Source organism: Perissodus microlepis, chromosome 3, assembly GCF_051167445.1.
Source record: "Perissodus microlepis isolate ML-2025 ecotype Zambia chromosome 3, ASM5116744v1, whole genome shotgun sequence".
NCBI lineage: Eukaryota > Metazoa > Chordata > Actinopteri > Cichliformes > Cichlidae > Perissodus > Perissodus microlepis.
The window spans coordinates 37,370,973-37,398,333 of NC_140463.1; the positions used below are offsets into that span (position 1 = coordinate 37,370,973).

At 41.4% G+C, this 27,361-nt stretch overlaps 1 protein-coding gene across 39 annotated transcripts in view; it reads left to right on the plus strand.

Annotated features, from left to right (window-relative positions):
* Nucleotides 1-26,632, plus strand: part of ptprda (protein tyrosine phosphatase receptor type Da) — a 408,815-nt gene extending 382,183 nt beyond the window's left edge. For 23 of the 39 annotated variants that reach the window (XM_084924268.1, XM_084924276.1, XM_084924272.1 and 20 more), the window contains 14 exons: nucleotides 227-339; nucleotides 3,253-3,294; nucleotides 3,875-3,972; nucleotides 6,824-6,947; nucleotides 10,050-10,225; nucleotides 11,899-12,018; nucleotides 12,476-12,630; nucleotides 19,115-19,400; nucleotides 20,340-20,518; nucleotides 20,646-20,772; nucleotides 21,279-21,404; nucleotides 22,349-22,503; nucleotides 22,709-22,844; nucleotides 23,260-26,632. In XM_084924268.1, coding sequence (XP_084780394.1) covers nucleotides 227-339; nucleotides 3,253-3,294; nucleotides 3,875-3,972; nucleotides 6,824-6,947; nucleotides 10,050-10,225; nucleotides 11,899-12,018; nucleotides 12,476-12,630; nucleotides 19,115-19,400; nucleotides 20,340-20,518; nucleotides 20,646-20,772; nucleotides 21,279-21,404; nucleotides 22,349-22,503; nucleotides 22,709-22,844; nucleotides 23,260-23,328 — 1,906 coding nt within the window. In that variant the 3' untranslated portion in view covers nucleotides 23,329-26,632. The remainder of the gene's footprint in view (nucleotides 1-226; nucleotides 340-3,252; nucleotides 3,295-3,874; nucleotides 3,973-6,823; nucleotides 6,948-10,049; nucleotides 10,226-11,898; nucleotides 12,019-12,475; nucleotides 12,631-19,114; nucleotides 19,401-20,339; nucleotides 20,519-20,645; nucleotides 20,773-21,278; nucleotides 21,405-22,348; nucleotides 22,504-22,708; nucleotides 22,845-23,259) is intronic. The other 16 variants (XM_084924283.1, XM_084924287.1, XM_084924288.1 and 13 more) reach the window with 1 other exon arrangement.
* Nucleotides 26,633-27,361: the final 729 nt, after the last annotated feature.

The window sequence follows — 27,361 nt, forward strand, 5'->3', positions numbered from 1 at the left end:
TACTTGATGGCTTTATACTATAACGTGATGTCATTTTGCCTACCTCTTATAGCCCTATGTACTACGAGAATGTAGCCCTGTCACTTCCTTAATTACATATGTGCCTTCATTATTCATGAGACCGCGAGGCAAGCTTTGAGGTTACACAATAACAATTAAGAGTTTTGAGTACAAATTAGTCAAATGATCTCCCGGAATTAATTAAAATTGACAATTTGCTCCACAGAAAACGAGCTGAGTCTGAAGCTAGAAAAGGTAGTCTCCCCAACAGCAAGGAAATGCCGCTTCATCATCCCACTGATCCAGTTGAGCTGCGACGTCTCAACTTCCAAACACCCGGTAAGTATCCCGAACGATGCCACATGTTGTCGTCTTGGTGTGGTGTTAATTTAAGACTGAGGATGTCAGTACTGAGTGCTTGCTTTAATTAATTGAGCTAGCCTATTATGACCTCACTGTAAAAAACACATCATCTTTGCAGTGTGGCACAGACTGTGTGAGCAGTTTGCAGGTAGATGATGGACAGGTGCTTGAGAAGACACAGAGGGTCAGCGCTGACACGGGCCTCCCTGGAGACATTTCTCAGGGAGGAAATGGAGAGGCAGAAATGCGAGCCTCACAGTTTCGTGACATCTGTCATCTTCCTCTGCACCTGGGTTATCCAGGTCATCCAGACCTGTCACTCTGTAGCGGTGTAGTCCTGTTAGAACAAGGAACATCGCGGAAGTTGAGCAAAATACAGAACGTCCGTGTGTTTCATTCGGTATGCAGGCCATAGGGATACGAAAGCGGTGACGAGCTGTAAACAGCGATGTTTACTCGCGCCGACCTTTAGTGCTGAGGTGAGCGGTCGCGCCGTGGCTCAGTCGTGCGGCCGTTTCTCGCCTCGGGAAAAGACAGGAGTCACAGTCCATTTATCGCCTGGAAAGGTGGCATGCATCTTTGCCTCCATGCTGACCAAGAGTGGCACACTTGACTGCCGTTTGAGTTCCTCTGGCACTCGCTGCTTTGGGACAGGTGTTCAGAGACTGCCAATAATTTTGTAATATCAAAGCCATATTTTTCAGGTCGGCTAGTATGAAAGGAGGATGAATTATCCCCGCAGGCTCATTTTTGCTAAAGATTATGCATATTTATGAATGCTCTTCAATGATTTTAGGGGCCATTACAGAGTGTTTCATCCCAGCAGAGGGGTATTTTTCCTTTTGGCTCAGAGTGATCTCAACTATCCTTCCACTATTTCGCTCACCTCTCAAGCCATCACTTTTCCCCCCAAACAGCCTTTTTGAGAGCTGGTATCTTGGCTCAAAAAGGGCCAAACATTTCTTTTTCCTACCACCTGACCACTTTCTCTCAAGTCCTGAAGCAGCTTCTACATTAGACCACCTCTCTCCCCTACTCTCTCTCAGCTCTTTACCCCGTCAATGGACATTTTCATCTTAAGGACGCTTGATGTTTGAGCGACAGTGTGTTGGAAAAGGTACTTTCATTGTCCCCCAGTGGTGGAAATGGATTTTGAGTAGTGGGTTGCAATAGAAACAGCCTTTGCCGTCTTTCAGAGGGACGCGAGAGTGGGTGGGAAAACGCTGCAGCTTCCATTAGCTAATGCCCACTTGTGCCAGAAACCAAAATGAGATATCACCTCTGCAGAGACAGACTAACACCCAGCTGGTGTGTCATGATGGCACATAAATTCTTAAAGCGGAGATCTTTTGCCATAGTCCAGATGTTGACACCGTAAACAAAAAGGAGCCTTGTTGAATTTTCTTTCATCTTTTTCCCTTTATCTAAGCTCTTAAATACACTGACACCTACACACAGACTATTGCATTGCTATTATACTGCCAAGCCTCCAAGTAGTACGTTCAATACGTTCTCACCCCAGAGCATCAAACACTAGAGCAAAAGTGACAGGACTTTTAAGACACTTGGTGAGGCAAAAATCTGCCGATATTCTTTTTCTTTCAGACACATAAAATATAAGCAGATCCCCTAACGTTTCATCTGTGTATTGATGAGTTCTTGCTAAGATAGTGTGACACTGCAGCTTAAAAATAATCTTGTTGTACTATCACAAAAAGCTACTCCTTTATGCTCTTCTAAACTGCTCAGATTAGCGGGTTGTTTGTAGCGTTTCAGTTCATATCAGTTGTATTTATATAGCAGCGATTCACAATACCATTCCCCTGAAGGTGTGTTATATTGTAAGGTAAAGGCCCCACAGTAATAGAGAGAAAACCCCAACAATCAGATGGCAGACTATGAGCTAGCACTTGGCAACAGTGGGAAGGAAAAAGTCCCTTTTCAGTAGTGTAGCCAACAGAGAGGTTGCTCTGTGGTGGACAGGCTATCCACATAGTTAATAGGGTGCTTCTCCAATCTCTTCTATAGTTTTTTAACTTTCATTCATCAGCTGTTATAAATGGCGACATCGGTGTATCTGCAAACAGGTAATATCAGGCGATATATATCAGCAGGGCAAAAGTATCAGCTTTAATAAAGTTAGTTATCTGCTGTTATTTTGCATTGATTTCTTGATGCACTGGTTGCAGCAACACTGGATCTTAAGCAATGACGATGCTCTCATTTGCAGAGTATGGTACTGACATAAGTTAGCCTGCCAGGAGATAGCGGTTTGTATCTCATTTTGGACTCTGTGTTGCTTGATTTCATTTTTGCTTTTTACTTGCTTTATGCTTCTTAGTTTTCGATACCATAAAGAGAAAGAGATTATAGTTTGGATAAATGTGTGAAACCCCACAACAAACCCTGCAAGTCGAAAAACGTGCCGCTTCCAAAGGCTTGTTTTAAAAAGGACATTATTGGACAAGCTGGGATTGAATGCTTGGTCTAGCTATCGTCATAAGCCGGTGTCGTCTCACCAACAACAAAGGCCACCTGTGAGACACAAAAGCAGAGTTTGAGGGGGGATCGAGAATCAGCTGATACATTACAATGCCGGCGGTCAAGTGTAAAAACAGTGGCAAATAAAGCGGTCGCAGTGATTTGCGATTCTGGGATTTTCAGTTCCCCGTATGCTTTCTTATTTCCATGAAATAAGCATGGTGGCATAGCAAAGCTTCTAGCATGGTGATTTGTATGTTACTAATGAATGTCCCATTTAGAAAACACATAATCATGCAGCTCCCTCTTGTCACATTTCAATTTCTACCTTCTCTTTGTAAAGACAATAGTCATCACATTGCTCTGACGTCTGCAATATATTTAATTCCACCGCCGTTTCCTCCACAGGTTCAGGTGCGCCCAGTCACCCCAGTAACCTCCATTTGTCAAGTTAGTTGGTCTCGATTACACATTTGACACGACTTGTTTTTGGAATATTTTTTTTCAGCTTTAACTCCTTTCTTTTCTTTTTTTTTCTGCCAAGCCTTGTATCTCCATCCCCATCTAATCCATCTTATGTTAACCCTATATCATCACAGGAGGCGGAGTTTGAAATGACAGCCTTGAAACCATGTCATCACTCAAAGCAGACGTCAACATCTGGCCTAACATTGAATGTCTTTTCGTTTTGTTTCGTTCTGTTTGTTTTGGGATGTTCGTTCGTGTCTGTGCTTTAATGTCATGCTAACTGTCCACTGCAGCGTGAATAACGTTCTTCTCTCTCAGTAGGGAGAGGTCCCAGTGGGGGCAAAGTGTGCTCGGTGACTCCTCATTGGCTTCTGTGCCCATATTCTCTTTACCAGCATGGTCACTGCTTTGAGTGAACAAACTAGCCTAACAACGATCCGCTCTTCCATTTTCCCTGTTGTAACCACATGCCGCTTATCTAATGATTCACCGTTTGCTTGTGCTTGGGCGATGCCCTCTCAAAAGACTTGGGGACTGACCTTGGGTCCAATGTGATTGGCAGGTATGGCCAGCCACCCTCCAATCCCTGTCATGGAATTAGCGGATCATCTGGAGCGCCTGAAAGCCAACGATAACCTCAAGTTTTCACAGGAGTACGAGGTGAGTGTCGGAAAATTCCTAATGTTGATTGAGCTCTGTGAGTGTGAGTCAGCTGCTTAAACTACAACTTTTTGGGGGGAGTGTTGGCCAAATCACATAAATTTACTTAATTAATATTAAATTAATGATATTTAGCTGCATGTGTTTGGTGGCTGGCTTGCCGGTAGGGGTGTTGGCAACTACTTTCATCACCAAACTAAGGCTTTAGGCTGTTTGACATGTCAACACAGGTATAATTAATAACACTAATAATGGCACATTCCATTTCTAGTTCCAGGACCCTGCTATTGTGCCTGCTGGCTCAGTGACATTGCTTCCCGAGGCAGCTGAATGGGTTATTAATTTCATTAGTAACACCTGTGCTTTTTTCCGCTTTGACAAGTGTATGCTATAAAGTAAGCCTACATGACTAAAATATATATATCATTTTATGATTTAAAGGTGAACTCTCATCATTAAAAATTATGCTGTTGGTGCTTCCAGTATCTAAGGGGGTGGGAAAATAGATACTAAAAGGTTTTAAAATATAGCACTACACCTTACAAGAGAAATATGTTGGATGGGGCAAACAAATGTATAGACAGATGTTTAGCATTGCTTATTCTCTAGAACTCGATTGTTTCTCATACGCTGACTCTACTTGGGCAGGACAACCTGGTATATAAATGATGTCCTGTATTTGGTGGTTCATTTTGTCACCCAATATTAATTTATAATGAACAGGGCTGAAGGGGTGTCTCTAGTCTTCAGCTGACTCATCAGATTTCATCATCCTCAGTCAGACAAACTCCAACTCCACTGTTTTGGACTGCAGCTAGCAGTGCTGGCTCTGCTCTGCTCTGCTGTGAGCTGCAGAGCTACTCTCACCAGAACATGGAGTCATGGAAAACTGGCTCATGTGCGACTCCACCAAGATCACCGAGGTTACAGAGCAGCATGGACTACCATCGCTAGCTGCAGTTTATACGTTGTAGTTGGAGTCAGACTGTGGAGCATAGCAGGCCACAATTAAGTACGTAACAATGAACGTATTTGCAGAGAGATGCCTAAACAAAGTTAATGATAAGAACATGTTAATAGAAGCCATAGCTGTGTGTCTCCTTGTATATGTGCATGTATCAATGCTATGGGAAACACTCCCATCTAAACATTAAGACCTATGGTTCAGTAACTGCTAGTCACCTATGCATACTGACCATGACAATCATCAGGATAAAAGTGCATTAATGAACAAGTGTCATGCAATCAGGCCTTCGTTTCCCTTACCTGCTGACTGTATTCAGGCAGTTGTAATTGTTACCTGCGTATTGCCATGTAGATGAAATTACACTGGCAGAACACTCATGGTACCTCAAAATACATGCAAGCAAGAGGTGCTTTCTGTACGAGATATGAACGGTCACCTTTTCTCTGCCAATTTCTCTCTGCAGGTCCTTGAACAACTCCAAAATCTATGAGGTCACTGTATGGGTGCCTGCCAAGCTGCCCAATCATTATTGCAGCTTAAGTACATTGAATTCCAATTTCATAGTGCTTATTCGAGAGCAGTGGAAAGCAATTTTGCGAGCACAATGAAATAAAGATTCCTATTATGAGCAATGTTGCAGCCCACTGTTTCAACATATTTTGATAAAATATCAGGCTAAGCCTGCGGTTTGTCTCCCACATATTTCTGCTTAGGTGATTTCTACATACAAAGAACTCAGTCTTAAAATAAATTCCCATTGGGCTTAAATGTAAAATAAATGAAAACACCCAAGTTAATCATACACACCTCTGCATCATCCGTGTAATGTTTGTTTAACCCTAAACTGCTTATATGTTTATACTTGTTAAAGATAAAGAAACTATGAGCAATAAATTGCACCAAAATGCCAGATTTTGATCTTATTGATGACACAGATGATCAAAAAAGTACGATCATTCTCATATTTTGCTATTTTGCACTTGGTCTTCCGTCGCCTTCACTGGAGATTAACTCAAAAAACCAAAAATCATTAATAGCACAGGAAAAATATTTTCCTGTTAATGCGAAATGAAACTCTATCTATCACGTCTTTATGTTTTCCCTTTGTGATATTACATTTTATAGTTCATTTCTCTGCAACGCGGGACCGTTATCAAGCCCTGCTTAACAAATCTGAAGGAGGGCCTGGATATCAAAACTGAACTAGTCTCAAGTGTAGCGCTCTACTATGAGCCATAAAATCCTGCTAATCAAATAAGAAAAGCTGATGTGAACACAAGCAATTTCCTCTGTGACCAATTCAGAATGCATTATTTTGTTAATCTAATCTTTTATATCTAGAGGTTATTTCATGCCAAAAACAACACATAGTTCAAATAGTTTTCCCACATTTCTGTTTTAACATTTGCACAGCAAAAGAGTGAACTTTGTGTCCAGTGTGTGTAGACACCCCACTTTCTAAAAAAGCTATTGGGTAGTAGTACCCAAATCAAGTGTGGGAGATTAAATGTGTGGGTAAGACTGATCTATGGACTCACCAACTTCATATCTTTGTGTATGCAGAGTGGGTGTTGTACTGTACTCCACACACATGATGTTAAAACAGTATCCTTCAACCTTTCAGCATCCCCGGTCTAACAACAGCAGCAGACGTGACCTCGAGTCCCAAGCACACTCTTAAAGTGGTTTATTTAAACACCCGTATAATGTAATAGATATGATTTTCATTTTCACCCATTGTGAGGTGAAATGCATTTTTCAGTGGGCATTCTGACAACACGCGCTAGGAATCGCCAAAGAGTGAAATTCAATCTTGTTTTACGTGCCAAACGGAGCAAAAATAGTTTCACTGCAGTCACAAAACAAATATCTTCTCTCTTACAGTCCATCGACCCTGGCCAGCAGTTCACATGGGAGCACTCCAACCTAGAGGTCAACAAACCAAAGAACAGATATGCCAACGTGATAGCCTACGACCACTCCAGGGTCTTGCTCTCAGCTATTGACGGTATGTCGCCCACCTACATCCTCGCTCCTAACTGCTGTATCGATTCTGCAGATAGCCGGTGCAGCCTCATCTTTGGGACCTTGGGAGTGCAACCAGACTGTACTTTTAAATTATATTCCTTCACGAGCATGGCAGCCTGCTTATTTGTTTTGATACCCCAGGTTCTTGCAAAGAAAAGGGAAAAAAATGGCCTCGGGAGAAAGAAAGAAAGAAAGAAAGAAAGAAAGAAAAAGGCACTTCTGTCTTAAAATGCTGAAGCAAGCATTCAAATGAAACCAAACAATGACCCACAGTTAGGGATACAAGTGTGTTTCACCGGCATTTGTTCCTTTGCTGCTTTATTACACTTCAGGGTTACATTTTGCATTAAGCCGAGGCCTGTTTTTAAGCAGAATTTACACGCTGAATCCAGCATACACACACAAGCGTGACTTTTTTTGTGCCTTTTTTAACCTAGTCGAACTCGACAAACTCACAACAACCCACAAGATTGCTGGTGCTGATTTAGTGCAGAGTTATACGGAAAGGACTCATTCATGATTTTGTACTTTCAGAGTCGAACTTGAGCCCATTACAGGCTCGATTTGAACCCCACCAGTACGCTGCTCGCTACGTTAAAGACGCGTTGCTCACGAGTTTCTAATGAATGAAAGCACATTTTGAAATGGACAGTTAAGTGCCGACTCCTTCACCACTTTATTGGATTAAACACAACTTCACATACAGCTATTAATTAAGCATTTCCACTGAACTGCTCTCGGGGGGGGGAAAGGCAAATAAACAAATTAGTAAATGGATAATGTGACAACAACAGATAGAAACAGCCTTATAGAGCCCCCCACATCCACACTTCTTTTCGCAAGTCTCTCAGAAACAGCACACAGCTTGAGCACTGATGGAGCTCCATTAGCCAGACGTATAAACACATCTGTACAACCACATTGGAGACTTTGTGCTGCGGAAAGTGAGTAGTTCTCAGCCAGGGGGACATGAGGGACTTCCTCTATTCCTGCTAAAGCTTAAACAAAGCCTTTCGGCAAGCAATGTGTCTATTGTTTACTTTGAGTTCTTTGAATAAAAGGGATTTGGGATTTCACATCAGAGTCTGAAGACGGAATTCACTGATGTGGGGGGACGGATCAACCGAATCTTTGGCAAACAGGCGGCCCTTTAATTGCGGTGACGTCACTGAATTTGCTCCACTTTCGCTGACTCTTGACCGTCCGCCTGACCGTACATAGCATACACTCGCAAGACTAAACTGGAACCTAAAACTTTTTCTTCCTTTCACTTTAGCGTTTTAGAAAAGTTTTAGATCAAACCCGAAAGTCGCGTTTACTCCATAGTGGTGTCATTGCGTGCTCGTGAAACCATATTTTTAAAATATGCAGATAAACTACAGGAATTACCTTTAATTTAAGTCTTTTAGTGAGTTTGACATATTTGTCAGTGCAGCCACTGCGAGGAGGCACCGGTGTTAATTCAAACCGAGACGTCTGCGTGACTTCGTGTCGGGTATTTGTACATGTAACTGAATAAAAATGTAAAATTGGAAAGTTAATTTAAAAAAAAAATAACAGACTAACTAAAAGATCTGCGCTCCATTTCCCATCAGCTCTGTTATTTCGCAATAGCAAAGTTATGAATGAGCTCACTAGTTTTTCCATTGATCTATTTCAAGCGCGGAAGCTGTCGCAAGTAATAAAAATACTCTGCTCTTGATTTCGTCGCCGCCTGACCGACAAAGAGGTCGTTTATTAAGAAAATTAAGTGGAACTCTCACGAGAAAACTTCTCCGGACGCACACGTTCTGTAATAAGCGAGCTCGGGAATCGAAATTTAACGGAAACGTTATACACGTTAACCTGTTTGAACTTGACTATACCACGACTGGTAGTGACTATTCCTCATTAATACAGTAATTACAGTGTTGTACTTTAAAAGCTCTCTGAGATTACTTTGCCTTTCCCTGACGACTGAGTGCCGGAACAACACCGTGGCAATGTTTATTTCTTACTATTTACAGAGAAAATGGTTGAATTTAGACAAATCCTGACTGACAGAAAGCACAAAGGCAAAATCCATTTGCAAATGTGCATTAAACAACTTGCTTCATTCTCATTAAACCACAGTGATGTCTCCTTTTTTGCTTTTTCTCTCCCCCCCCTTTTCAAATTGAATACACACTGGGCTTAATTGTACTTATCCCTTGTCCATCACAGAAATGCACAACCGCCTGGCTGTGTGGACAGCTTCAACAGCAAAATGAGCGGGCGGTGGACAGTTTTGGGGAAAAGATAAATAAAAATAATGTGTGTGGGTTTTTGAATGTGTTCATATTCCATTTTCTTTCCCTTTTTTTCTGTTGAATAAGTTACCTGGGAGTAAAAGGGAGTCTGAGAGAGATGGGGGGGGGAGAGGAAGCAGTTGGAGTGAGGGGATTCTCTGAGACGTGGCGCCCATGCAGATGAGACTTATCTTGGTCGACCATGTGTGCACGAAGCCCCTAAACTGCCAGTCCTAAAGCATTGACTAGCTGTCAGCTCTGTCTCTTTCCCCTGGATTCGAAAAGGCTGCTGTGCCTTTCATTTAATATAAGCAAAGGAAAGGAGGAGTGAGGAGCGGTGGGGGGAAATTGTTTTGCGAGTTTTTTGTTGGTTTGTTTTTCTCCGTGTGAGGTGATAGACTTCTAGGGACCGAGCTTTATCTGTAACTCAGTTGCACATATGGGGCTGAGGGGTGGGTGGGGGGGTGGAGCTGTTGATTTAAATGTGTTGTTGATAGCAAATACAAATCCTTTTGGGCTGTAACACTGGTTCCAAAACTGACTGCTGTGCTTTTTTTTTTTTTTAATACAAAACAACAGTGGCTTTACTGGCATAAATTTAGGACCCACGGACGATAACGTGGCATTGTGCGAACACTGTTTGGGGGAGAATTACCTCCAATAAACTGTAGGGATAATAAACGCCTGGACCAATTTACCTAGCCACAAATGCCACTGTTGTGTGACATTTAAGGTCTGCCTCACATCGAGCTTGACAAACAAAACAAAAGTTGAAATTTTAATCCATTTTCACCCACTGTAAACTTTTTGTACAGGTATCCCTGGCAGCGACTACATTAATTCCAACTACATCGATGGCTACAGGAAGCAGAACGCCTACATCGCCACCCAGGGTTCTTTACCCGAGACGTTTGGGGACTTCTGGAGGATGATCTGGGAGCAGAGGAGTGCCACCATCGTCATGATGACCAAACTAGAAGAGCGGTCCAGGGTAAAGCTTTAAGAATCATTTTTAAAGCCTGTGCTAGAGTTCACCGATATTCTTTCATCAGCATCTATAAAATCATGATGACTTTTTTCGTGACACCGTTTAACATTTTTCCCACCAGAGAATTGTTTTGCTAGTGACTCATGAATCATCAATCATTTAAGGCTTCCCAGAATATTTTAGCTCCACATATATAAAAAGAAGCAGCACACTGTTAGATTGTAACCACTGATGCACCGGAATCCCTGATTGCAGGAATATTTCGTCACTGGCAGGGATAATGTTAATTGGGACACTGTCCTGTCTCCTCTGGGACAGTTTTTATGTATTTATTCACTACAAGAAGCAGCCAAGCAGAATTCTGTTACCCACTGATATCCTCGATCCACACACACACTCTTGTCTTACAGTCCTGACTGATTAGTATCCAGACTTACTTCATCGGCCTCATACTGCTTAAGGCGCCGGATTACAATCCGTGGTAAAAAAAAAGGACAGACCGTAAAGCCACATCTCCCCGCAGTACACACTAGTTCTTTAAGGTTGACACAGTCAAAAGCTATTATCCCCCCCTCCCCCTACCCCAAACGTCTTGCCATATTCGACTGAGCATATGAAAGCTTCCTTGGACTCCATCAGCTACTGACCTTCACACTTCTATGCCTCTTTTTAAGAGCCCGCTCTAGTGTTAACAGGAGTGTGGACTCAATCGAGAGAGCGGGTTTCACTGAGCATTCACACAATCTGCAAAGCAAATAAGAGCCCAGGTGTCTGCATTGGCCTATAGAAGCAGTGCTATGTAAGCACATTACTATGCTGTTTGCTGGGAGACCACCCCCACCCTCAAATCTGCCTATATTGTTTGACATTTGTTGCAAATATTGTTCTTTTGTTGCTGCTAAAAGTGCACGTCTTTCATATTAATCAGTGAACTCATTCACTCATGCTGCCTTTATATGTTTTGCATATCTAAAGCTCGACTATTTGCAAGTAAACAATATTATGAATCATTACATTACTCCCGGTGTCACAGACACTTCATTGCGCTTTATGTTAATGTTATAACAGATGCTTGGGAAATTGAATTAGCGGCTGGTTAAAAACCTGATGATTCCAGAGTGCTGTTCAATTGTAATATTAATCAGTGGCAGAGAATCCTACAGCAGGATATGTTGGTGAAGCATGTGTCCGAAAACCACATCAGTGCTAGGGGGCAATCTGAAGAAAAACAGTTGCACTGGAACCCAGCTTTTCCTTCCCCCAAAGCCAATAGTTCTTCTCTTTGTCAGCTAAGCAGTATTGCAATACAATGTTTTATTGGCCGTTTACTGTGAAACAAGAGTACACTCAAATAGCAATAAAGCTAAGACGATAATATGAGTGGACACCGTGCTTACCTTTGTAATTATGGAGTACGTCAGGACAATTAATAGCCCTGTTGGTTCACTACAAATATCTCAAGCTATTTCATTGATTAGAAAATCAAACCTAGTCAGCAAGAATAAAGGGAATTTGGGCATTTATTTGGCCTTTATTTGACTTGGTGCACTTGTACTGAGTGTGTAACTGAGATGCAGAGAATTGCTGTAAAGAGCCTTCATGCTTTGTGAACAAACACCAAATACATAAAGGTTTTATTGACTCCTCGCCTAATGCGATATTTCTCTCCACTACAGGTAAAGTGTGACCAGTACTGGCCTACAAGAGGGACGGAGACATACGGTCTAATCCAAGTGACCCTGCTGGACACGGTAGAGCTGGCCACATACTGTGTCAGGACGTTTGCACTTTTTAAAGTGAGTATTTCTGTTGTATGCTGTATAGTAGCGCTTTAAACCTCACAGTAGAGGGAAGATCTATGCAAATATAGCATCGATGTTGGTGTCAGATCGATACTAGTGTAACAGGATCGATACTTTGCTTCTGTCCTCTAAATTCCTTATTTTATTTATAGCCTATAGCACAATTAAACAACAGACGCTGACCCAAAGTGCACATTTACATTCCAGGGCTAAAAAAACACAGTTTTAAAATACATGAAAAGCTGAAAGGTGTCATCTCATATGTCATGACACACTGCTCTACATAAGCTGCCTTTGTAACTTAAAAACATTGATATCTGCAATACTGGCCCTATTTTTACTCGGTATCAGATCGATACCAGGATTTGCAGTATTGCGCAGCATCTGCAGGTCAAATCATTTGATGTAAGCTGTGTTCGGTCACTGAGCTTTTCTCCGTGTTAACATTCAGAATGGCTCCAGTGAGAAGAGGGAGGTGAGGCAGTTCCAGTTCACGGCCTGGCCAGACCACGGGGTACCCGAGCACCCCACTCCATTCCTGGCCTTCCTGAGACGGGTGAAAGCCTGCAATCCTCCAGATGCAGGGCCCATGGTGGTACACTGCAGGTAAAAAACAACACGGCTTCGCAAAAACATCCTGAAGCATGAAATTGATTTTCTTCTCTCCATTTGCTGTAATGAATATATGAATACATATGGCAAAAACACAACATATTCTTGGTTATTTAGAGGTGTACGTTTGAGTTCTTTTTGGACTAACACTTGAAAGAGAAATTAGACATGAACTATCAGTGAAAGGACGACTGTTTGATAGGATGTAAACTGTTGTTCCTCCCATCTGAAAAACCAAAAATAAAGAAAATAATCCAGCCCACCAGCTTTCACAGAAAGCACTTTAAATCAGAAGGTGTTTTCAACATCGCAGAACAAAGTGTACTGGTGTCATTGCCCTCAGCAAACTTAAACATCTCCTCCCACGCGGTGACACAAAGCTACGCGCAGACCTGTCGTCTTCCTCGCTACACCGCTAACATGTCGCGCATCTGCAGCCCACAAGTCCTTGGCTCATCCCCTGGGTTATTGCATCTGAAACAAATAACTTTCATGCCAACTTCACTTCCCTCAGCGACATAAGAGGCCAGACTCCCAGCAGAGAGCACAAAGATATAACACAGACTTCTGGCTTCCCTTAACTCAGGAAGTCATCAGAGGCGCTGCACAGAAGAAGAAAAAGAAAAGTGACAGAAGGAGGAGGGGGGGGAGTCGAAATTAAGAAGCAGCGATAGCGAGTGTAACAGATACAAACTTTTGTCAGAAAGCGACAAAAAGGGTAGGGGGATTACTGAAGAATTAGAATTACCACATGCTGAAGTTAATTAGTGCTAGTTGGCGAATCGCTTCCAATTGAAAACCCTGACTTTTTTCTTTCTTTTTTTTACGGTGAAGCAGAATGCAGGAATTAATGTCACCGTGCAGATGGGAGTTTTTAATTCCTCTGGCACCCTATCAGATACAGTCATGCCCCAGCTCCAAATCCTATAAAGCTAACTTTCTGTTTTACAGTTTTAAATAGAGCTATCTTTTATATTTACTTACTTCCAATACATTTTTTCACTCACTAAAAAAGAGAAAAAGCAGTTTAGCAGATATACTTTAAAAAAGATATATTTTCTCCTTTAGTTTGTGCAGGTTTTTGTTTTCTTGAAGCTGTTTACGCACATGAAAAGAGGCCAAAATAAAAGCCTTGGGGAAAAAAATCCACAACTGACAGCATGGTGCAGTCTACGGAGCAGTCGACTGATTAGTTGGTGCACCCCAAAAAAAAAAAAAATCAGCTTGCATGTGCTCAGGCGCCTTATGTAAAGACCATAAAGGCATAAAAAACAAGCAATCAAAGTCTTTTGATTTTTTTTTATTTATTTTTGTGTAAGGGAATGAATAGGAGCTTAAATGAGAGGGTTTAGAACTTTTAAAAATCAACTGCACAGGATTTCCTCCCTCACGAGTCGCTAATTAGAAGCACGTTTCTCTCTCCTCCTGTCGCTCACATTCTCGGATTCTAGATGAATCCATACAGACGCTGCAAAATGCATTCATGCTCGTAAGCTATACCTCTGTTGTATAAAGCAGTTAGGCTAAGAAATGTCCACTACAGGGAGCACTCTTTTTTGTCGCGCTTGCTTATGAAACATCATTAATATGGGTTTAGTGGGTAGCTAATGCGTCCCCCCGCAGGAGTATTTAAGAGTATCAATCAAAATACATTCATCTGTTTTCCACTGCCGAGCGAACACTTGTCACAAGGTAAGACTAGAGGAATTTTCTTCCGGGGACATTATAGCGTGCCTCTTGCTTTCCTAGGTCCTGCTGTTTTCAGTAACCCACAGGTCAGGGGCTGTTTTGCTCTTGTAGCTAAAGGGCTAGTCAGGCATTGTGAGGTTTCAGAAGAGGTCAAAAGGACATGATTAAATGTCACAGTGATCTCTGGCCTCTCCCAGTGACTCAGAAGGGAAACTTTAAGAACAACTCACAGTTACAAGTAACAGCCAAACCATTTCCTTCCTCCTTTTTTACCACGCTGTAAAGATTCCCAGTGTCAGAGTACTGCGGCCCACCCAAAAACCAGAGAACCCCATGGGGTCCATCCAATCTTAACACTTCACTCTAATCAAAATACAAGAGAAAGTGAGGCATTTCCAAGAAAGCTTTATTCAAAAACCGGAAACAACACAGGCTGTTGGCTATAAATTGCTAATGCTACCCGCTCATATGCAAAATTTTAAGGCCAATGTGTGATATAAATATCCTCCTCAGAACCAGCCTATTCATTTATGTCCTCTGTAATGGACATTTGTTTATGGTCTGTATCTTTTGACTTATTTGAGCTACCACACAAAGTCCTGATGTCCTAAATAGAGGACATCCTGGGCTTTCCATTGATATTTCATGTGTTTGGGTGGCCTCTTTTAGCTCCATAGAAGGGAGAAAATCACAAAAAAAGTTCAATGGAAAGATTAATTTTTATAAATTTCATAGTAAATTATTTAAATAAGCAACTGTATATATATTCAAAATAATTTTAAAGTAATTTCAGAACTTTAAAAGGTGGACATAGCTACCATGAAGTCTCCCACTGCTTTCCAGTTTTGAAGCCTTGAGTTGTGCCGCCGCCATCTTGGTTACAAAACCCCCCAGATGTGATAAGTGATGATGGGTCTGTCTGTGAAACAACACACTTATTGCTTATTGGCAATATAAGTCGTTAGCCAATGAGGGTGCTTTTTCATACCACAGCTAATCCCCCATTTTGAAACATGGTATGACCATAACAGACTTTATTTTTGATTCAGTATGACCCAAATTGAATGAATGAGGCCATCAAATCAGAAGGATACTGTTTGCAGAGGTCGCTTAGTGGCTACATCCATGTTTTACAACATCCGTGGGGTCAATAATAAATGATAAATGACTGATTTTTAGGGCAAGCCTCAAGTGGCCATATAACAAACTGCAATTGCTGTATCGATAGCACAAGTCTGAGGCTTGCCTTGAAAAGCTTCTCGTTTTCATAGTAAAAAACCAGGCAACCAACTTTGTCAGCGTTGCCTACTAGTGGTGACCACAGGCTGTGCAGTTGTGACGAGGTGTTACAGCCGCAGGGCGTGGCGAAAACAAAACAGTCCACACCTAACTGCACCCAGTGGCATTCATGTGGTCAGAGACTTATAACGCTCAGTGTAGCAGTGCTTTTCCTCCACACCACATCTGGTCGGAGTCATACTCTAATACCAGTACTGGTTTTTAAAGCTAGTAATTCTTTGACGATAGAGAAGCCAGTGTTAAAGACTGAAGACATAATGAAATGTCAGTGGTGCTGTTAGGTTAAGCAACGTTGCTCCTTTGTCCTCTATTTTCCTTCAAGCTATAGCTGTGTCTCCCAGTGATTCCAGTACAGTTATACAAATGGTTTGGATTATAGCCAACCCAGTGGACAGTCAACACTAGCCAGTGGGTTGTGTTTAAAAGACCAACCTTCCATACTCCCCGAGTAAGCAACGCGTTCTTTTTCTCTTTGATTTACTTTCCACATTTCCAAGTGTTCGCGCACGCACGCGACTGAAATGATTATCGACCCCATTAACAGCAGTGCAGCGGTCCTGGTGAGCTGCGCTTTATGTGTGCATGTTTTATAGGCAGAGTAGCAAAATGGTGACAGGTTAGCTGACAGCCAGAGATTTTTTAACAATACATATGTAATTGCTTTCACTGCTGCTCACGCTTTATCTTCACAGGACTCGTTGCAGCTGTATTTCACGCTGAACTTTCTTTCCCATCCCTTATTCCCTAAACTCCTGGAAAGAATATTAGTCTGACACTTAATGTGTATCGACGTCCAGAGCAGCTGGTTTTGACTGGTTGAAAAGGCAGTGTCAGGTCATTAGTGCAGTCAGTACGCCAGCTCTCCTTCAACTGCCAAATGTACCGACAGCTTTCTGCACCGTCTCACCCCGAATACACACACACACCTGTCAATAAAGAAATATTACACTTTCCTAGCATTGCTTGTTTTTTTAATTAATAGCAATTCCAGATGCTTATGAGACAAACGAGGAGAATCTCTAGCTAAAACAAGTCTGCCTTCGCTCTCAACGCCCTTGCGCTCCCCGTCGTCCTCCGTCTCCTTCTCTCTAGCTCTCTGCTGTCACTCTGTCACTTACTCTCTTGCAGGTCATCACTCTCCCACATTCAAGTCTGCACTGTAAAATGCCTTCAGATTGGAAACAGCTGGGGTAGAGGGAAAAATCTCGACTTGTTTCTATATCCCATGGCCAGGAGCTGAGGTGTTCTCAGACCTGGAAGTGATTCATTCTTCAAATAACCCTGAGACACATTTCACATTTCTTTGCAGCCCAATTCTCTCTCTCACTCACTCATACTGACTCTTTTTCCCTTCTGCCCTAAAGGTGTGAAGAGTTTTGTCAGGAAAGAAATAAAAAGTTCAGTCTCATTCAGCCAATGTCAGCCATTTTGAAAGTGATCATCAGATCATTTGTTAAAGCCAATGACTCCCATACGTGTCTTTATTCCATTTGCAGCACAGTTCCAGTGCAGCATGGCACATTAACCAGACTTGGCCCCCGGGGACTGACTTTACTCCCTCTTGAGTTTTCCTTCTCAAGCCTTTCCCTGTTCCTCAGAGCAAATGAAAAACAAATGCTTCATCACGAGGAGGCACAAGAGCATGGTTCACACCTCGTAGGCATGTCAGCTTAATGAATTGAATAACCTATTTACTTTGGAGTGCCAAGTGCAAGGACTTGTCTTGTCAATGCCGAGCTTTGCGGGAGGTGGGAGGAGAGTTAACGAACAAGATTTAACACCACCCCGTCGCCCCGCGGTAAATAAATTGTCATCAGAAAACATCTTTGTGCTGAACCATGCAATATTAAAACATGTAATGTGCAGGGGTGAGCATTCGTCAGCAGACTGCCAACGCGCTACATCTACAGAGCGTGTCTCAAGCTGGCCTGCAAGGAGAGGTCAAAGTGAAACAGTAAAACATTTTTGTCTTTGGCAGGATGTCTTTTTTCCACATGTGCATTTTGCTCACTAATGCACAAATGTACCTGTGTGAATCTTAATGAGGAGACCTGGCTTTCAGTGCCTCTTCTAAAGCTCTTATTCCATTTAGGTGCACAGTACTAATCTAATGGCATTAATTGTAGTCAGCTGCACTTCTCAGAAGTTGTCCGGCACATTAATAAAAAATGTTCACGTGAAATTTGCGACTCCGGAGCCACATTTGTGTTCACATTTGTTCTAGTGGCACTTTTCTCATTTGCGAGATGAAGGTTAAATGTTGCTGTTGCGTAAGTTATTAGTCCTGATGGGTTGAAGAGTGCAGGTGGGGTCCAAAGGAGAAGGACTGGATTGCAAAGCCAGTGTTGAGCTTGCTCAAGGCTGTGAGTACCGGGCCCTCTTCTCCACATAGTGCCACTTCAGATTTAATTACACTCCAAGCCAAATGGTCCATCCTACAGTGGAAAACTTGGCAAAGAGAGTTTACCTTTTGGCCTCATCACCGGAAGAAGGGAACTTATTCAAGCTCCCTGTCCTTGTTTGGACAAGACACTTCTCCTTCCACTGGGCTGATGCAGATCAAAATGACCTAAACCTGCATTCTTTCTAAATCCAGTTGCATATGCGTCATTGGATAAAAATTCACCTGGCTACTCACTTTAATACTCATCAAGTAGCAGCCAACAATAGCTATTTTCTAATCTGTCAATATCGGCATTTATAACAGCCGATAAATGAAAACTAGGCTAACTAAGTAAAGCTAAACTAAAGTAGACATGGAAAAACACTCCTCTAACATAATATGAGTGTTGACATTGCACAGTTTTTCCACCAGAGGGCACTATGCAATTTCTTACTTGGCAGCGCTTGTTTTTGGAACGCCACAGACACAACGACTAGGCGATCTTAGCAGAGCATAAACAAACAAATAAATAACTACTAAAACAAAAAAAGTATCGGCTTTTTTTGTAATGGGTTTTTACATTTTCAAATACCAATATCGGGCTAAAAAAATCCAATATCAGTCAGTTTAATAACTTTGTAAGCGCTTGATGAAATTGTGGTCTCAGTTTCTGGTTTCAAGTGTCATTTAGTACTGCATGATGTTAGCTTAAAAACATTTGGTCTCAAAAGTGATGAACCAGAGTATAATTCAGCGGTGGGGAGATCTAATTGACAAGGCGCTTATGTCACTAATGAGTGTGTCAGTCATATCAACCCATGACTCGTGGCATATGGTTTCTAACAACTAACTGGTGACAGCCAAAATGTTTCAAGGTTTCAAAACCAGTCCGCAGACCAGTGGGTGATGTCATGGTGGCTTTATCCCGGCTTTATAAAAAGCTTGTGATGCCAACATCAGCATGATATAACTCATAAAAACATGAGGTTATAGACCCTGGTGGGAGTTTGCCATAAAACTCTGTCATCTGAATAAAGTCTAAAGCGTTATTTCATAAATGAATAACCATCTTCCATCCTTCCATCTCTGTCTCCTTTGTGGCTCCAGTGCCGGCGTGGGACGCACAGGTTGCTTCATCGTGATTGATGCCATGCTTGAACGTATCAAGCACGAGAAGACCGTGGATATCTACGGGCACGTCACGCTAATGCGTGCCCAGCGCAACTACATGGTGCAGACAGAGGACCAGTATGTCTTCATACATGACGCGCTCCAGGAGGCCGTCAACTGCGGCACCACCGAAGTGCCCGCCAGAAACCTATACGCCTACATCCAGAAACTGACCCAGATAGAGGGTGGAGAGAATGTCACCGGCATGGAACTTGAGTTCAAGGTATCTTAACTCTTTACCAAAGGATAAGCACTGAGCAAAATGGCTTGGGTCAAGGGCTGATTAAGATAAATAATGCTAAAGACAGTTTTATCGTATATTGTATTTTCAAACCACACCTGATGAAGTTATTTGAAAGTATTTAGAATTTACCTGCGCCCCACTGGCATCCCGTACCCCACTTCACACCAAGGAGTCATTTTTTCCCATTCTCAATACAACTCCCAAACTATTTTCCAGCCGCTATTAGGCCCCACTAGACAGCAAGGGGCCTGTGGTTTCCTCTCTATTCCAGTTAGTTGACTCACTTGTGTAACATGACATAGGATAAATTTCCCCCCTTTCTGGCTCCCCCTTCCATAGCTCCATTTCCTTCAAAAACAGGGGTCTTGGTTTACATGAAAACGGCAAACACAGGTTTTCCCCACCACAGAGCAGTTGCCAGAAGAACTTGAGCAATATACTCTGCATTTACAATGAAAGGCTCCACCAGCGTTGCTGTATATATGCTATTGCCTTGCTTGTCACGCGCCTACTTTCGTTCTCTTTGATGGATGCTGATTCAACCAAGAGATTATAAACAGGTCAGATTACACTGCTCTTCTGACTACTTAAATCTTCCTGGTGTATCCATTTCCCTGTCTTTTCATCATAACACGGGCAAAGGGCAAGCTGTGATAATAATCACTTTGATGCCATTTCCATACTTTATGGTTACATGACCCAGCTGTGTGCAGCATATTATACTTTTGATTCTTTTTCACCGCTTTCAAGGTGTGTAATTCGCTAGACTGCTCAGATCTTTATCGCTCGCAACATACCTTTGTTGTCAAACACAATCTGTCACCGGGGAAATACAGAAACATCTGAATGCCATTGTTCTTACCTGATACCCATACACTCAAGGGTATCTCTTTTTTTTCCTCCTTTTTTCCCCTGCAGCGTTTAGCTAACACTAAAGCCCATACATCACGATTCATCAGTGCCAATCTCCCCTGCAACAAGTTCAAGAACCGCCTTGTTAACATAATGCCATACGAGTCCACACGAGTGTGTCTACAGCCCATTCGAGGAGTTGAGGGCTCTGACTACATCAATGCCAGTTTCATTGATGGGTACAGGTAAGCACTAAAATGAAAGTGAATCAACACAAGGCTTCACGTCAGTGCAAACGTAGTTCCATGTAACATTCAGATATGCGTCCGCGCTGATTATTTCCCCCCTTTGTCATGTGATTCATTTCCGCAGGCAACAGAAAGCCTACATTGCAACACAGGGACCACTGGCAGAGACCACGGAGGACTTTTGGAGGATGCTCTGGGAGCATAACTCTACTATTGTTGTAATGCTAACCAAGCTTAGAGAAATGGGCAGGGTACGGAAACACTGTTTTGCTATTCTTTTCTTCTGGCAATCTTTGAAAGAAATGAAATACAATAAGCTGTATAGTCCACTTTAGCAGTGCTGTCCTCTTGGAAATACTCTGTTTGGTTTAAGTTTAGAGAACGTAGGAGCTAAGACGTAGGGGCAAGCAGTGGTGACCTAGCTGTTACCTGTGCCATTCTCATATTGACACAAACAGACATTATATAGACTTGGTTCTAGGGAGACGGCAGGTTAAAGACAGGTTATTTTCCGGTCCGACTGCATCCTGTCCTCACGTGCAGCTCCGCCGGGTTAAAGAAGTCTAGAAAAAGTTCAGGGCTGCAGTGCATGTGTGAAAACAGCTATACTTAGATTCAGGAACTGGGAAGAAAAGCTTTCAAAGAGCAGATACAGTGTGAATTGAAAGACAGACATTTCTGGGAACGAACACAATGAAGCTAGTCTGTGAAGAGAATGTTGTGGCTCACTGTGGTATTCTATTTTCACTTCCCACAGGAAAAGTGCCACCAGTACTGGCCAGCAGAAAGGTCGGCCAGATACCAGTACTTTGTGGTGGACCCCATGGCCGAGTATAACATGCCCCAGTATATCCTGAGAGAGTTCAAAGTGACTGATGCCAGGGTAAGCAGACACTGTTTCATAAAACACGGTTTAAAGATCAAAGGTTGTGGGAATGTATTGCTTCAGATCAGTGCTGTTTACAGTTTAGACTAGTGCTATTGTTTCTCCACGTCTGGGTTGTGACCTACCCAAGGGTCATGGAGGACACTGAGTGGATTACAGAGAGGTGCAGGTGTAGACAATTTAGAAAGAACCGAGTGAGTGTTTGAGCACACAATAGGTTATTTTAATGTCTCAAATCCCATAATGCAATTTGTTAATCACATGATTTTATTTACCAAGAAAGGAGATTTGACTAATGGGGTTGAACACGCTGGATGATGAACTGTAATTAACTAGATTTTTTTCTGCAGCAGCAGTAATTTGCTCCAATTTTGGCATTGTATCAAATATTTGTTTACAACACCATTATGGCCTTAAGTGTAACATGAGAAGAAATATAAATATATGGAAATTATGACACATGTCAATGTGTTTAAAAAAAACAAATGTGGTGCCGGCAGCACTGAGCTGCCAGAGTTTTTAATTCCATCAAAGGCTTACACAGATAAATGGCACAGACTCCCTTCTTTGTAGAGTATGTTACACTGTCTCATCAATGGGATTGCTTTCCTTATCAAGGGGATACAACATCACTTAAGTAATGCACATCCTCAAAGTCGATTCTCCAAGCACCCTGTCAAGGGTAGCACATCAAAGGAATTAGCATCTTTAGTGTTCATGTTAAATACATTCAGGTAAAATTACAGTCTTGTTTAATAACAAAACGTTTTCTCTGATGCTTTACTCTTGGCATCTGCGCAACCGCCTTTCTTCAAGATTTCACGATTGCACTGTAACAACGATCATGGAATGAACTGGGCTACCTGCAAAATACCTTCAGCTACATTCCTAGCTTCAATTCTCATTGTCATGATCGTTTTTCTACATTATTTCTCTCCCAGGATGGGCAGTCACGGACAGTAAGGCAGTTTCAGTTCACAGACTGGCCTGAACAAGGAGTGCCAAAATCAGGAGAGGGGTTCATTGATTTCATCGGCCAAGTACATAAAACAAAAGAGCAGTTCGGCCAAGATGGCCCTATCTCGGTCCACTGTAGGTAAGTGACCAGGATAATGCACCAAACCATCTTTGTCTTTTCAGAAGGCAAAAAAACGTGCAAGAACATATTCACATTAGGGGATAAATTATGATGAAATTAGCAATTTCCATTCACGGAGAAAAAAAAAACCACTACTTGTAGGTTCATTAAGGTTCTGGCCAGGAGCATTGACCTCTTTGCCGTCTTGATCTCTTTTCCACAGCGCGGGCGTCGGTAGAACCGGAGTTTTCATCACCCTCAGCATCGTCTTGGAACGAATGAGATATGAGGGCGTAGTAGACATCTTTCAGACAGTGAAAATGTTACGGACGCAAAGACCAGCTATGGTGCAGACAGAGGTGAGCTGCCTCCATCCCCATCCTTTGTTATTGGTGTACTTTCACACTCTAGGAAAAGCCCAACTTACATACTGTACTATAGGTGTTTGACTGTAACTAGCTACTATGTTACTAATTTGACAGTTAGCTCCAATTGCCTGAAAGGTCTGGATAGATTCCAAGCAGCCTCTTTAGCCAAACAGATGAACTAAAGCGACGCTCTGTTAAAGACTATGATTAATTTAGTAGTGGAGCAGTTCTCCACTTCTCCATTTCAACTGACCAGCATACAAATTTCAAGCTTTGAGAATGTAGTTTGTGTTTATTTTTGGAAAAAATGAATTGCATCTACAGTACAGACAATTTCTTGGTTGGCTGAAATGGAAAATGTAGCGAACATGATTCTATGTAACCATCTTTTCTTCTTTGTTTCCAGGATCAATACCAGTTCTGCTACAGAGCTGGCTTGGAGTACTTGGGAAGCTTTGATCACTATGCAACGTAAAAGACCCAGTATTGGAAGATAAAAGCAGAGGGCCCTTTGGAAAAAGAAAACCCAGTGAGCCTCTCTTCTGAGCCATAAAGTCCTGCTTGAGAAAGTACTCCTTAACTCCTTGCTAACAACTCATTACATGTTGGATGTGCGACATGACTTGTCAAAAAACGAAAAAAAAAAAAAAAAAATGATTCCCAGGAGGACCAAGTATTTCCCCAACCCCGATAAAAACCTCGCCTTGACTCAGAGTGAGGGAATCCTGACTGTTGAAGCATTACACGGAATTACCTTTTCTCTTGCTTCAAGGATTCATTTTGGGGCTCATAAAACTGAACGAAACCAACACAACAAAAAAGTAAATGAACAATAATGACATCGTCAGAAATGCATCAGTGATTATGAACCATTACGAGAGGCATCGGAAGAACACAGTATTGCGGGGGAGGGAAAAAAAACTCAATGCACATTGTAAAGAAGAAAAAAAATCTGTTTCACAATCAAGTACACACAGACAACCCATCACAAAAGAAGACAATGCTTGGTCCACAAGAGCAGGACAGACTTAAAGTAACAATGAATAAATAGCCCCGTTTTCTGTCACAATGTTCATCATCTAAATTTTGGGGAAGAGGGTAAATGAGCTATGAAATAAATACAAATTATTGATTTAGTTTTTTAGTACTTTATTATACAGCTGATGTGCTTTTTTTGAACTGTGTGAATTTCCTTTTTTTACACAAATTTATCGCTTGGGGAAAAAGTGATAAAATGTATTTACGTAAAGGTTCATTATTTTTTTCTCAAAGCTGTAGAACTGTTCTAACGTACAGTATGTGCTGTTTTGCAGAGGGTCTCTTTGCTTTTTATTTTTACCCCCGTGCATTTTGTTGCACTTAGTCCACAGAACAGAATTCACACAACCAAAATGTAACTTTGTTAAAGAGTTATTTTTTGGTCTTGATTTTTCTGTTGTTTTTTTTCTAAAACAATTGATTCTTTTCCTCTGTTGGTTTTGTTTTTTCTGTCCATGATCACCTACATGGTAACTTAATTACTCCCATGAGATAAACTGGGGCTTTGTGGAATCAACAGGGATGAGCAAAGTATGAAGTTGCTGCTACCGATTATCTTAGTTCTTCCATGTTCCAATGATAAGAGAGAACCTGATGAATTCGATGACATACACGACTATATAAATATATGGTATAGATTGTCAAATATGTGAGATATATAAATATATATACATAGATATATATATTAAAGTAAATAACATTCTAAATATATTGATAAAGTACATAATTTATGAGTGAAAATGTAAATGAAATATGGATCATCTATGAAATCTTTTAAATTGAGAGTTTGTGTGCTGTGGGGGAAATGAAGAGATTTTTCACTGGAATGCACATCAGTAGGACAAAACTGTATTCTGATTCAGTGCATCTTTTCTTGTGCAATAAATATGTGTGTGTTTAGATAGGGGTTTTACGTGGATATGTTGTTCACTCATTGACATTGTCGTTTCCCCCCGCGAGCGAGGCGTGGGAGTGGGAACGCCCCGGTGCCGGTCAGGGCGTTTTTTTCCGAGCTCTCGTACACTTTGTATTCAGAGACAGAGGGGTCGCGCAGCCGCACTCACGTTCCACGCAATAGGGCAAGGTACAAAGACGTCACTTTGTTGTGGTTCTTCGAAGCGTTCGGTGGTGAGGACATTTCTTTCATTTTGCATTTAGAGTGCCTTATATTTATGCCTGTTTTTATAATGTTTCATTTAACATGTCAATGTATCCTTTGAGTAATCGAGGCATTTAGTGTAAATGTACAGTTTATTTACCTTTAGTATTCATTTGTCACATGATGAGATTATATATATGCAAATAAGAACGTTTCAAAGGTCATACGTGTCATTTTCAGTGGCCTTATTGTGGCTGTGAAGCGAATTAGCGAATTAGAGGAAAACAGTATATATCTATATATACTACATGTATACTGGCCTACTGGCCTTTATAGAAAACGGGCAACATTGCGAACAATTACCAGACAGGTTTTAAACAGGGAAGAGACTGGCGTCAGAACTAAACAGGATAATATCCATCATGTCTTAAGGCCCAACCTAAGGTTAACCGATTCTTTACCATTTACAGTCACATTTCCCAACATTGTTTAGATTTTAAATAAAAAACGATCAGGCCAAAAAAAAAAAAAAAGCCCAGTGCACAGGTCGTCACCGAAGGGTTTCTTCTTCATGCCTTAGGTTTTTACTTTATATGTAGAGAAATACAAACTGCAAACAAAACATCATTTATGTTATCCTGACAATCCTAAACGGTGTTTCAAGCCCCCCTTTTCTTTTCTTTTTCTGGCACAGCAGTTGGAGACAGGGGGTTTATCTGGGTTATGTTTCAGTCTTCATGTGGAGCAGCATCTATAACTTCTCAGTACCCTCTCTGATGGCTTTGTGGATGTGCATTCCAGGTGCTTTCTTTCCCTTGTTAACTGAAGCAGCTATGTGTTATATTTGTGTCTGCTTAACTGATTACTTTTGTCATAGTTTTGAGATATAAAAGTGCTATTATTTAACCTCATGGTGGCTAATGTTACATTATGTTAATCTCAGAACACGTTGTGTTTTTTTCCCCTTTTTTTTATCGATTTGTTTTCTTTTGGTTTTCATATGCATGGTTAAACGTTGCAGAACGGCCAAAGCTGGCCTGGTAGGAAGACTTGCACTTTCTCTATCTTTGTACTATGCACTGCCCTATTGATTCTAAACCCAATAATATATTACTTGAACCCATCTATAAAAAGAAAAAAAAATCTCCTTAAACGTTCACTTTGTGTGTATGTAAATAACACAAAATGGTATCAACTCTTGAAAAAGACAAAAAAAAAAAGTTTGTGGCAAAAAGAGCATCCATTCTGATGCCATGGTTACTCCAGCAGATGACTTCAGAACAATCTGTCCCCCCGACCATCTGTTCTCGTGGCTTTGCCATTCAAGCTTGGAGTGTCATTAACAGAAATAAACGTTGTGTTCTCTGCTCTCTCTATCTATCTCTCGTCTGGATGCATAGACTGAAAATTAAATAATGAAATTGTAAAAAAAAAAAGAAAAAAATGGCTTGTTAAAAAGATCATACAATTACCTCTGATTAGTTGTTAGCGTAAAATGTTTCTTTCTCTGAATGAAAGGAGTGCTTTTTATTTTCTTACTTAGGTTACATTGGTGGCGGAAGAAGTCTGTACGAAAACCAGTTCTTTGCTGACACGAGTTCCATTTGTTATAAATGAATTCTATTAAAAAATGTCAGTGTTATGCATCGGCGTTTCACTTGTTTCCCTCCACCTCACTTTGACTTGAAAAGACTGATGAAGCTATTTTACCCCCTACTGGTCTGGGTCCAACATATTATCCACAGTTCTCTCATGAAAGGGGAAATTGAGCCTCACCACATTTGAATAGATTTCCATCGCTCTGGTTTTTCTGTCACTGATGTCAGCCACAATGAATCATCGGGGGAACCTTTGACGAATGAAGTGCGATGTTTTCGAAGCTGCTTTGTTTTTTAACGCAGACTTTGTTCACCCTAGTAACACGGTGGAATGGTACTATTACTCAGAATTAAAACCTCAATTCGGTCATTTAAAAAAAAAAAATGCAGCTCCCTGTTGCTACGTTGAGGTTTTTGCTCCAAGTTTATGCATTTAATCTATTGTTTAAGTGTCTGTGAACTTAAAGTCTATTATGGCATTGATTAAATGTCTAAAAAACACTTTCCTCTTCATCAAATTTACATATTTACTAGGGTTTTTTTATTAGGTTATAATCCCTTTAAATGTTTAAATGGTTTTTACCTTTGGCTCATTTAGCGTCCATATATCCATGAAAATACAAATTAATCCTTGCTTCATCCTTCTGCGCCTTGCTTGCATAGAGGGAGATCCACATTGGTCCACACTATCCAGGTGTATGTTTCACTATTCTGAAAATCTGCAAGTCCCATAGTACATACAGAGTGCTGTTCTGATAGATCAAGCAAGTCAT